This window comes from Chiloscyllium plagiosum, chromosome 37 (assembly GCF_004010195.1).
Source record: "Chiloscyllium plagiosum isolate BGI_BamShark_2017 chromosome 37, ASM401019v2, whole genome shotgun sequence".
NCBI lineage: Eukaryota > Metazoa > Chordata > Chondrichthyes > Orectolobiformes > Hemiscylliidae > Chiloscyllium > Chiloscyllium plagiosum.
The window spans coordinates 3,232,237-3,245,521 of NC_057746.1; the positions used below are offsets into that span (position 1 = coordinate 3,232,237).

Genomic DNA, 13,285 nt, shown 5'->3' on the forward strand with positions numbered 1-13,285 from the left:
GTAAATCATTATTTATTCCCATCTCTAATTGTCTTGAAGAGGAGGTGTTAAGCCACCTTCATCAACTACTGCTCTCCATGGTGCTGTAGAGACATCCACAGCAAGCAAGTCCTCACCTCAATGTTCTTGAGGTAGTAGAAAGCACTGAACCAGTTTCCAAGGGAGCAGCACCTAACTTGTTGACCAACCAGTCAATGGGCAACAGGTATATTTAATTTAGCTTCCTGAAGTCAAAAAGGAGAAATCTATTGAGATATCTGCAATGGCACAAATATAATATTTCAAATGGCCAAGAAGAACCAGTGTCCAGCAAAGCTCAGAGATTCAAGCAAATATTATAGGAAAAGAGAGAAAGAAGGTGGTACCATTGATCTAAATGAAATTAGATCCTCACTAAAAGTCCAGCAACTTGGACAGGAACACACACTTAGAGCGCTGGCATTTCAAAATTATAGACAAGGTTTTAGTGTTTGATCAAAGACAAATTATTCCAGTTTTTTTGGAAAAACATTAGGAACATTGCAACATTGTCAGGTGTACAGCCAAGGCTCACTAAGTAGTGTGGCATTCAGAGATCTCTTAAGAGATTCAAGATCTCACAAACCATTGTAAAATCTACGAGTATACAGGATTGCATAAAATTTCCATTTCTATAATCTCTGAAGAAAAGTCAAATGACAAAGACCAACAAAGTTTTCAAAAGAATGCAGTTGAGGAGAAAACAAATTTGCAGTACAACTCACTTGAGCTGATGGGTGAATCTTTAACTGAAGTTATTCAGACAGCAAGCAATAGATGAACAAATTAGTTTAGCAGATTTGACTTTAATGTCGGGTAATGAGGTGACCCAAGTTCAAGTGGAAGGTTTTAATCTTGCAATCTTCAGAAAAGAATTGTCAGACCCATTGACAAAGGCAATACTAAATAAGCAGTACAGCAAAGCAATGTGATGAACAAATTAGTTTAGCAGATTTGACTTTAATGTCGGGTAATGAGGTGACCCAAGTTCAAGTGGAAGCTTTTAATCTTGCAATCTTCAGAGAAGAATTGTCAGACCCATTGACAAAGGCAATACTAAATAAGCAGTAAACCTGGAGTAACATGCTTGAGGATGTAAAAATATCTAATTCACCAGGAAATCACGCACAGACAGCCAATGAAAATGTTCTACTTATTCAATAGGTCAAATTAAAGCATACTTCAACACAGATATTCAGTAGATTGAGAAGTAAGATTTTTTTTCTTGCACAAAAATGAAGATGAGGTGCATATGACACAACTGTAGCCAAATCTAACTCCACAGATTCAGAATGTGGTCAAGAAGAAATGGCTCAAAAATCTAGGATATTGCAAAAAAGAAGACACCTGTTTCCATGGAGCCATCATGAGCTAGTGGACATTCAGCCAGTTAAAGATTCTTCAGATGATGTCAGAGAATACCTGCCTGAATTAACAGAGGAGTTCCTCAATGAAGGGAATTTGGGAGAGAAAGTGGTCCTCCAAATAAAGGAATGCACCAACTGCGTTTAGCAGGAATGACACCCATTTTATGGAATGTTGATGAGAAAATAAATTTTTTAAATGGTGGACTGAAAGTAGCGTGGATCTTGCAGCTGCTCCCGAGATTCAAGCTTATTTCTAGATTCACTTCCAGAATTCTTGAAGTTATATCATTTCAGTAGTTTAAGACATTTATTTTGATTCAGATTTAGCTCTTTTCACAACAAAATCAATATTTAGATAAGCACATGAATAAGAAATGTTTGGAAGGGTCTGGGCTAAGCAGAGACAGGTCGGAATACTTTAGTTTGGGATTATGGTAGGAATGGACTGGTTAGGCCAAACGGTCTGTTTCCATGCTGTATGATTCTATGACATTAAAACATCCTCCAACAGAAAAATCATTCACAGACCAGTCAAGGCTAAGATCTCCTGTACTCTTGTCTGTTTACCAGCACACAATCCATGTTCATCAATCCATGCCATCACAATGAGAACCATTACAACATAGTCAATGCAGGGTCACAGAAAACACAATAAAGTGAAGCAATCTGTGCACTTACACAGGACAGACAACAAGAGAGGACAGCAAGCCAAGTGTACTCAGTACCTCAACCCATACCTTCCCAACTCCAGGGAGAGATAGCAGACAGAGTTGAATCATTCAGCAGAGTTAAAACATATTTGAAAGCAGACTGAACATGAAGCATGTTTTTCATTTCTTTTCTCTTGCAGTAAAGAAGATCATTGCTGAGACAGAAGATGTCTCAAACCATCCAGAAGATTGAAGATGGCATCTTGTGAATGAAAGACAGTGAGTGAGAGGTATCAATATACAAAATCTGAGTTGCTAGTGGTTTATTCAAGGAAGTTCGATGTCAGCAGGAAAGTGCTGTGCAATCTTGTGGGGACACTGCTTAGAGGACTAATTCCCAGCTGTGCTGATCATTCTCTTGCAGTTCAACAGATGGCTCTCAGTGCAGTCTATACCATCCTTTCCATCCAGTTAGTAGGTGAAAGAACCAGCTTGGAACAGCATCAAGAGCATGGAGAGATTGTAAAGAAATAACGGAACCTGATGAACAAGTCCAGTTCCAGAAGGGTTGTCAGATCACAACTGATTTGCCAGAGCCTGCTCCATGGTCAGCTGGGCAACTATTGCTCAAGGTCTGTGGCAGTTGTCTGACAAATATCTGTGCCTAGGCTGCTTCTTGCTCTTAGAAAACCTGAAGAAGGGCATGTGCCCGAAACGTCGAATCTTCTGTTCCCTAGATGCTGCCTGACCTGCTGTGCTGTTCCAGCAATAAAGTTTCAGCTTAGAAAACCTGTACCTACAACAGAGATGACAACTTCAGGGCTGGGCCTCGGACATCCTTCATGTGCTGGGACTTCATTTGGAGTTAATCGCTCACTAGGAAGTGAAACAGTGAGTTCTAAGAGGGATAACCATTTTAACCTCACAGAACCAGACAGCAGCTGTGTCCCAGCCACTGCTCTGTTCCCCTCCCCGGAACAAGTTCTTCCAGGATGGGTGAAGAGCTACAGCTAAGGGTACGGCCTGCGTGATGATTACTATCAAATGTCTTGTGTACTCACTCAAGAGAAAAACTTGCCCCATCAGTGGGGATTTGCACTCGGCCAATTTCTCCCTGCCAGCCATGGCCTATATGAAATTCTCACTCAGCCCAGAATGGCAGACGTGGTGACGACATTCTTCCCATAGATATTCAGTAGCCTACATATATCCCTCACCAATTGGGTGAATTTCCTTCTACCCAATGATTCGGATATTGAATCACAGCAGAGAGGTTTCACAGCGAATTGATGTTGATACAAGTCAGTCACTGAATGAAAAGTGTGTGAGGTCACTCGAAGCCCTGTTTGATCAGACCGGTTGAAGTGACATCTGTGGTGACAGTAGGAGAATGGCAACAGCCAGGAGGGGTTATATTTGATCAGGGAGTTGTTCTGTTGACACTGTTCATTGACTAGCTTGCCAAATCTTTCAGCTGAGAGACTGTTAGGCAGTTCCTATGATCATCTTCTTTAGGAACTCCTGAAAGTCTCATGTGTTTCAGAGCTGGGTCTCAGAGATGCTGTGATTAACAGCTTGATCGAATACTTGTGTTAGTATGACTCCTCACCTGTTATTCAGTTACTGTGTGTCAGAGCTTTAGAAAACATCATTTTTGGAGTGAGACAACACTATTGAAGTCTGACAAATGCATTGGTCAGCCTGTTGGGGAATAAAGAGAACACCAGTGTAATCACATTTGCTGTGTTGTCTTAGCTGCTAAAAAAAAAAATCTCTGGTACCAGCAGAAACAATCAAGCCCTTTTTCAAAATCCTCATCAGGATTAAGCCACTCATTGGGGCAGATAGTAGCAAGTCTCAGTGGAAGCATTCCAAATGTTGGGAATATTGGCCAAATTTGGGGAGTGGGGTGACTTCCAGAAACAAATGTAAGCTTACATCATATGCTTGCTGTTGCATTTGGGCACTAAGAGTGAGAAAATCATCCAATGTTGCAGAACAACACTGCAGATGATCTTCTCATTCACTGGATCTACAAAGGCGAGCTCCTTAAATGAAAGGCTTCTAGAAGAGCCAAGCTGGAGTCACCTGGACTTTGAGATGCATTTCACGTCAATGTGTTTATGATTATCCGAACACGGTGAATTCTTACATTTCAACTGTGTATCCTTCATCTCCAACCAGGACCATCTCTACAATCATGCAGTGGCCCTGTCATCATTCCTCAAGAAGCAGACACACCACTTCCAACTCAGCCGATGGGCTACCTGGTACAAAATATTAATTGGCAATTGCTGCTGTCCAGTTCCCAAATGAGACCTCAGGACATCAGCCTCTGAATATGGTCCAGAACCTTGTCTTCCTAACACCAACTCATCTACTCCAGATCTTCATATTCAAAATACTAACAGATTTTCTGAATATCAATGTTTGTGTAATACCAATGGATTTTTTCACCTTCATCACAATATCAGAAGTCCTTCCAAACCTTAATTTTATAACAACATTTCACCTGTGTAAGAACCTTGCCATTCTAACACCAAGTGATCTCTCCAGATCCTCAAATTTGTATCACCACTTATCTCCTCCAGATCGAGGACATTGTAACAACAATTGACCTCCTCTAGATCCTCATCTTTGGAACAGAAATTGTTCCAAAAACATCCACCATTTCATAATGCTAGTTGATCTCATCCAGAGCCTCAAGTTCATAAAAGCAATTGACCCTTTTCACAGTTGTACTGTCAGATATTGTAAAGAAATAATTTTATTGTAAAGAAATATTTAGTTTCAGTGGAATATTGGTGGACCTGCACATGTCACATAAATGCACGCATCTTCTCTCAGTGGAGACTGCTGGACCACGAGGGTCATCTTTTCCCGAGCAGCAGATGAAGAGAGGGCAAGGCTTGGGGTTTTAACTCACCTTCTGGGAATGGAGACAACCAGACCTGCGGGAAACACCGACAGAGAGACATCGATCCCAACAAAATTCATATAGACTGACAAAAGTGATATTAGCACAAAGCAGGGAAGTGATTGGTAGATAGTCTTTACATTGTTTCTCTACTTCAAAGAGAGACTGAGAAAAGGCAAAAGTTGTAGCTTTTATTCAAATGAAATTTTCAAATTTAATTTTTTTTTTACTTATCTGACTAAAAATGTTTTAATTAATGGTACACCAGGGGAGCTCAGTCTAATTGGTTGTGTTACCTGCAAGATATGGGAAAACATAGATGCTCCTGGCAGACTGGATAACCACATCTGCCGGAAGTAGCACTGGTTTGATCAACTTCAGAATGAGGTTTCAGAGCTTGAGCATCAACTGGAGGCACAGTAGTGATCCAGCAGGCTGAGAGTTATGTGGACAGTATGTTTTTGGGGACATGGTCATCTGGCAACTTAAGAAGCATTTCTCATTGATGGTGACCACCAGTCGGTAGTAGGGAGGGAGTCAGAGATTCAGGAAAGCCCCAGAATGCATCAGATTTTCTGTATTGGAAAGCACTAAGAGTGATGGGTCCTCCGAGGAGTGCAGCCAGAGCTTTGTGGTGCAAGGTGGAGAGCAGAAAGAGTGCAAGAACAATAGTGGTGGGAAACTCAGCCATGACTAGGACTCACAGGTAATTCTGCAGCCACAGACCTAACTCCAGAATGGTGACTTACCTTCCTGGGGTCACAGTCAAGGATGCCACTGAACCTACAAAGCATTCTGAAGGGCAAGGGGGAACAGTCAGAGGTGGTTCAAATTGGTACCAACGATATTGGTAGAAAGAGGGAAGAGATCATGCAACAAGAATTTAGGGAGCTATATAGCAAATTTAAAAAGCAGGACCTCAAAGGCTGTAATCTCTGAATTTCTCCCATTATCACATTCTGGTGGATACTGGATAGGCGGATAGACCAGGTGAATGTACTGGAGTAGAAACAGGACTTTAGCCTTCTGGATCACTGGGTGTATTTCCTGGGAAGGTAGGGCCTGAACAAGTGTGATGGTTTGTATCTGAACCACAACTGAGACATCATCCTTCCTGGGTGATTTGCTAGTGCAGTTTTGGTGGGGATTTAAACTAAATTTGGCAGCAGGATGGGATAGTGGATGCACAGTAGGGTGTGATACACAGAACAACACTGAAGAAGGACTAAGTCAGTCTCGAAAAAAGTGCATGAATTGATGGTGTTGAATACCACAAGGGATACGATATTGTTGCTAGAATGGATCCGTGGTTGAGGGTGTGGCAGACTGGCAACAATATTCCATGGTATAGGAGCTTCAGGCCAGGAGGCAGGATGTAAAAGAAGCAGTGTTGCAATATTGATCAAAGGATCAATTACTGCAATAGAGAGGGATGATATCTTAGAAGGCACCTCAAATGAGGCCATGTAGTTGGAACTTTAAAACAAAAATGGGACACTCACAGCAACCCCAAGTAGTCAGAGGGAGATGGGAAGCCTGATAGGTAAGCAAATCTCACAGAAGTGTAAAAACAATATGGTAATCAGACTACAGTATTTCAATTACCCCAATATTATCTGAGATACACAAAACTTGAAAGGCACAGAGGCAGCAGAATTCTTAAAATGTGGACAGGAAGGCTCTATGAGCAGGAGGTTTAGCAGGGTTTGAGGAAATATTTTTCATCCTATGGTGGATACCTGGAACTTACTAGGTGAAAGGTGGGAACCCTCAACACATTTAAGAAGTATTCAAATAAGCATTTGAATCGCCATAGCATACAAGGCTGCAGGTCAAGTGCTAAAAAATGGGATGTGAATAAACACAAGCATGATGGGCCGAGCGTCTCTCTTTCCATTCTATAAAAACTCAATGACTCAGTGAAGCGAGCCAATGCATTAATTCACAGAAAGCACCGAAGAGAATCAGTGCAGGAATCTATACAGACAGCAGTGAAGAGAATCAATGCAAACAACATATCTTTTATTTACGGAGCTAGCTGCCCAAGATAAAGGTCCAGTGTGAATATTATGGTATGAGAGGATCAATGTGTGAATGGTCAAGATGGGTAGATGGATGAGGTAAGTAGGGGCTAGTGTAGTTAATGGGTTGAATGGCAGCTGGTTAGGGTGGGAGAATGGACAATTAAGTTGGGTGTTCGTCAGGTCAGGAGGGGTTGTCAGGAGGGGAGTTCTGTCTGATCAGAGGTGATCGGGTATTGGGGATGGTCAGGTTGTGTCTGGGAAGGTGGCCTGTCGGGTCAGGCAGTGAAGTTGTCCAGCCACGAATCAGAGGTGATGGGGATCAGTTGGCTATAGTCAATGGGTCAGATATTAGCTTGGGATTTAAAATCTCCTGGGCAACTATTCAGTTAAATGTTACATCTTGCTGGGGTAGCACACTGGAAATCAAGCCCCACTACTCTTGGGGATATCACAAAGATTAGAGACATTAAAACACACATAGAAATCTCCGATTTATATGTGCTTTATACCCAAAATAACAGAAAATACTGACTAGATTTCTGTACTTAACAATGACAATATAGGATAAGTAAACAGACTCTAGCTACAGGTCAACAATAAGGAGCTTCTGGCATATCACTCTACTCGTTAAAAGTCTAATACCCTTTCAAACTCTCCTTTACACACAGATACAGAGGGAAATAAGTGAGAGTGGTTCCTGTTCAAAGCATTCCAGAGATGATCCTTGTGAATGTTGGTCTTCCTTCTTCAGATGTTTTCACTGGTTTGCCACGGGGACCAGTTCACCCTTTTATAAAGTTGCGAACTGATTAATTAGAAAATATCATTTACTGCAACTGCTGAAGGAAAATTAAACTGCGTTTTCTTCAGATTGCTAGGTGTTTTTGTTCCAGAGAACATATGCAGCTCCAAGCTGCCCCAAACCAATCACCGTTGTTGGCAGGCAGAAGGCCATTGTCAATGAGAACTGACCATTGCTTCAGTCAGTTACTAATTGCCAAAGCTGCCTTGTACACAACTCTCTGGTTCCAACTTGACTGCAACATACATTTCAGGTACTGCTGGAATCAGCAGCTATATGAACGATGCCTGCAATGACAGTCAGGTTACTTGCTTTAAAACCAGTCAACAATCCTCCAGCAATTCTTGATTTTAAAATAGTTCTTTTCTCATTTCAGTCCACAATTAAAAATACAGGGAAATAAAACAGAATTTATAAGAGCATATTGGAACTGAACAAACTCTCTGATACTAATTCAGATTTGGAGACTTTTTAGAGGCTTTTTTCCCCATTGGACTTTGCAACTTCTCGGGAAATTCCCATAGGGTTAGTATGTTTGAACTTGCAAGGGGTTTCATTGCACATTTTGTGCTTTAAGAGCAGTAGCTGATGATCTCGAGACTAGAAGATCTGCACTAATGTTTGCATTGGGCCAATGCCTCCTGAAGCATGTCATGCTGTTGCTTCTTATTGAATCTAGACTATATCACACTGTGTATCAGCATCAACCTCCTTCTTAGATAGTGCAGCACTCGATAGCATGTCATTGATGTATATCTGCTTCCCTTGCTTGTACTTCACTTCCCAGTTACATCTCTGTAAATGAAGTAACATTCTTTACCAGCCACAATACCCAGAACACAACAATCAGATACTTAAATACCATCCATGTACAGCGTTGTTCAGTTTGTGTTAACCCTCTGGATAATACAACTGGTTGTCCTCGTTGCAAGGAGTTTCTCTCAGTCCTGGCATCACAAAGCAGGGTGACTCCATTGTTGACAACACAGTGTTGTGATCACTAATTGTTTGATGGGAGTGAAAACTGCTTTTTTTTTGTGTCCCAGTCCTACTGAACACCCTGCATAGTGAGTTTGTGCGCAACTTTTAAAATTCACTCATGGGGCATGGGCCAGCATTTATTGTTTATCCCGAGATGACCTTGAAAAGTGATGGTGAGCTGTCATCTTGAACTACTGTAGTCTTTGTTCTGTAGGTAGATCGACAATGCTGTTAGGGAGGGAATTCACATTCAATGAGAGACTGGCAAATACTTGGGACTGTTGATGTTCTGAGAGACAAGAGAACTTTGTGGAGTCTTCATTACAGAATACAGGCCAGTAGGGTTCTATCCTGCAATCATGTGTTGATGGACCAGGAGAAATTCCATGTGAAAGTCTTGTCATAAATATTGCACTGAAGAGTTTCTTTTCTTTGTGAATCTTGTAATGTCCTAGGTCATCAAAGATATCCGAAACCTTTTACTCCCCTGTATGAATCCTCTGGTGGAACAAGAGATTCCAGGACCTTGAGAATGATTTGTTGCATACATTGCACATAAATGGTTTCTCCCCAGTGTGGATGCACTGGTGACTGTGGAGGCTGTCTGACTGCGAGAATGATTTGCCACACACTTCACACTTGAATGGTTTGCCTTCTATGTGGATGCGTTGGTGTGTGCGAAGGATCCCTGACTGAGAGAACGATTTGTCACACACTTCACATGTGAATGGTTTCTCCCCAGTATGAACGTGATGGTGTGTGCGGAGGGTCGAGGATGACGAGAACGATTTATTGCAAACTTCACAAGTGAATGGTTTCTCCCCTGTATGAATCCTCTTATGGAGCAGCAGGTTGCATGACCTTGAGAATGATTTATTGCACACATCACATATGAATGGTTTCTCTCCTGTATGAATACGTTGATGTCTGCAGAGGTATGATGAATCTGAGAATGATTTGAAACATACTTCGCATGTGAATGGCTTCTCCCCTGTGTGAATGCGTTGGTGCTTGTGGAGTGTTGATGACACCGAAAATGATTTGTCACACACTTTGCATGTGAATGGTTTCTCCCCTGTGTGAATCCTCTGATGGAGCAGGAGACCTGACGTGTCAGAGAATGATTTGTCACAAACCTTGCACATGTATGGTTTCTCCCCTGTGTGAATGCGTTGGTGCTTGTGGAGTGTTGATGACACCGAAAATGATTTGTCACACACTTTGCATGTGAATGGTTTCTCCCCTGTGTGAATCCTCTGATGGAGCAGGAGACCTGACGTGTCAGAGAATGATTTGTCACAAACCTTGCACATGTATGGTTTCTCCCCTGTGTGAATGCGTTGGTGCTTGTGGAGTGTTGATGACACCGAAAATGATTTGTCACACACTTTGCATGTGAATGGTTTCTCCCCTGTGTGAATCCTCTGATGGAGCAGGAGACCTGACGTGTCAGAGAATGATTTGTCACAAACCTTGCACATGTATGGTTTCTCCCCTGTGTGAATGCGTTGGTGCTTGTGGAGTGTTGATGACACCGAAAATGATTTGTCACACACTTTGCATGTGAATGGTTTCTCCCCTGTGTGAATCCTCTGATGGAGCAGGAGACCTGACGTGTCAGAGAATGATTTGTCACAAACCTTGCACATGTATGGTTTCTCCCCTGTGTGAATGCGTTGGTGCTTGTGGAGTGTTGATGACACCGAAAATGATTTGTCACACACTTTGCATGTGAATGGTTTCTCCCCTGTGTGAATCCTCTGATGGAGCAGGAGACCTGACGTGTCAGAGAATGATTTGTCACAAACCTTGCACATGTATGGTTTCTCCCCTGTGTGAATGCGTTGGTGCTTGTGGAGTGTTGATGACACCGAAAATGATTTGTCACACACTTTGCATGTGAATGGTTTCTCCCCTGTGTGAATCCTCTGATGGAGCAGGAGACCTGACGTGTCAGAGAATGATTTGTCACAAACCTTGCACATGTATGGTTTCTCCCCTGTGTGAATGCGTTGGTGCTTGTGGAGTGTTGATGACACCGAAAATGATTTGTCACACACTTTGCATGTGAATGGTTTCTCCCCTGTGTGAATCCTCTGATGGAGCAGGAGACCTGACGTGTCAGAGAATGATTTGTCACAAACCTTGCACATGTATGGTTTCTCCCCTGTGTGAATGCGTTGGTGCTTGTGGAGTGTTGATGACACCGAAAATGATTTGTCACACACTTTGCATGTGAATGGTTTCTCCCCTGTGTGAATCCTCTGATGGAGCAGGAGACCTGACGTGTCAGAGAATGATTTGTCACAAACCTTGCACATGTATGGTTTCTCCCCTGTGTGAATGCGTTGGTGCTTGTGGAGTGTTGATGACACCGAAAATGATCTGTAAAACAGGAAAATAAAACATGTTTCCTCCAGCTCCTTCTACTCCTTTACTCGAGGGAATTATTCCTCAGTAATTTTTTTTTATATTTCTTCATTGGATACAATTTTCTGTGTAAATTGTCATTTGTTCCCATCTCTAATTGCTCTGAAGAGGAGGTGCTAAGCCACTTCATCAACCACTGCTGTCCATGTGGTGTAGGGACATCTAAAGCACTGTTAGGAATGGAGTTAAAGGATTTTGAACTGGTGGTAGCGTAACAATGGCAATACAGTTTCAAGACAGGCTGTGGGCCTTGAAGAGGAATTGGCAAGTGGTGGTGTTCCTTTGCATTTACAAACAAGAACTAGGAGCTAAGCTATTCAGCCCCCTAATCTTACAAGTGTAGTAATTTCTGGACTACTTCTGGTTAGTGAGAATAGGATTTGGCAGATGAATGCGTGGCTTGACAGCTGGTGCAGGGGGCAGGATTCAGATTCTTTGATCATTGGGATTTCTTCTGGGGTAGAGGTTACCAAAAGAAGAGGGAGGGGTTGCACCTGACCTGGAGGGAGAGCCAATAACCTGGCAAGGAGATTTGCTAGAGGGTTTAAACTAGTCTGGCAAGGGCGTGTGATCCAAAGCAGTAGTGAGACAAAAGAGAAGGATGAGGACAGTGCAGAGGTTAATGAGAGCAAGTTAAATCGTAAAGGCGGTCTTGGTAATCCCAGTACCAAACAGGACAGGCAAGAGCACTGCAGGGAGCAAGGGAAGTCTGAGTTAAACTGCATTTATTTCAATGCAAGAGGCCTGACAGGTAAGGCAAATTAACTCAGGGCATGAATGGGTACACAGGATTGTGATACTATAGCTATTACAGAAACATGGCTGGGAGAGAGACAGGATCAGCAGCTCAATGTCTCAGGGTACAGATGCTATAGGAAGGACTGAAGAGGAGTCAAGCAAGGAGGGGGAGTTGTAATTTTGATTCGGGAGGACATCACGGCACTGAAAACAGACATTCTAGAGAGTTCGTTCACTGAGTCTAAGTGGGTAGAACTGAGAAATAAAAAGGGGGAGATTATTTTGATAGTATTGTACAAGAGGCCCTCTAGTAGTCAGCAGGAGATTGAGGAGCAAATATGTAAACGGATCACAGATAGCTGCAATAATAATAGGGTTTTAATAATAGGTGATTGTAACTTTCCGAACATCAACTGAGATTGTCATAATGTTAAGGGCTTGGATGGAGAGAAATTTGTTAAGTCGGTCAGGAAGAATTTTTCATGCAGTAAGTAGATGGCTCTACTAGAGAAGGGACAAAACTTGACCTCCTCTTGGGAAATAAGGCAGGGCAAGCGACCGAAGTGTTAGTGGGGGAGCACTTTGACACCAGTGACCGTAATTCCATTACAGTATTTTTAAAATAGCTATGAAAAAGGATATGTCTGGTTCACAAGTTAGAGTGAAATTGGAGCAAGGCTAGTTTGACAGTCTTAGACAGGAAATTTCAAGAATTGATTCAGGGAAGCTGTTTGTAGGCAAAGGGATGTCTGGTAAGTGGGAGGCTTACAAAAGTGAGTTAATGAGGCTTCAGGGCCAGAATGTTCCTGTTAGAGCAAAGGGTCAGGCTTGCAGGAGTAGGGAACTCTGGATGATTAGAGTTATTGAGTCCTAGTCTTGAAAAAGAAGAAGGCATATGAAATGTAAAGGCAGCTGGGATCAAGGGATCCTTGAGAAGTACAGAGAGTGTTGGAGTACACTTGAGAGCAATCAGGAGGGCTAAAAGAGGACATGAGATGGCTTTGGAATATATGATAAAGGAGGATCCAAAGAGATTCTACAAGTACATGAAGGGCAAAAGAGTAACTATGGAGAGAACACGGCTTATTAAAGATTAACAAGGTTATCTATGTGGTAAAAACAATGACTGCAGATGCTGGAAACCAGATTCTGGATCAGTGGTGCTGGAAGAGCACAGCAATTCAGGCAGCATCCGAGGACAGGCAAAATCGATGTTTCGGGCAAAAGCCCTTCATCAGGAATAAAGGCAGAGAGCCTGAAAGAGGATTCGCAGTAGGGTTAAAATCAACGAGGTAAAAACAATGACTGCAGATGCTGGAAACCAGATTCTGGATCAGTGGTGCTGGAACAGCACAGCA

General features: G+C 42.4%; 2 protein-coding genes across 5 annotated transcripts in view; one reads left to right on the plus strand and one right to left on the minus strand.

Moving 5' to 3' along the window:
* Positions 1-13,285, plus strand: part of LOC122541578 (zinc finger protein 271-like) — a 652,600-nt gene that overhangs the window by 524,522 nt on the left and 114,793 nt on the right. The gene's annotated exons all lie outside the window — the stretch shown is intronic.
* LOC122541203 (zinc finger protein 271-like) overlaps positions 4,282-13,285 on the minus strand; it is a 46,004-nt gene continuing 37,000 nt past the window's right edge. Inside the window, exons 6-7 of the mRNA XM_043677828.1 lie at positions 11,086-11,144; positions 4,282-11,001 (exon numbers count right to left, since the gene is read on the minus strand). Of these exons, the coding sequence (XP_043533763.1) occupies positions 9,239-11,001; positions 11,086-11,144 (1,822 nt within the window). The 3' untranslated portion in view covers positions 4,282-9,238. The remainder of the gene's footprint in view (positions 11,002-11,085; positions 11,145-13,285) is intronic.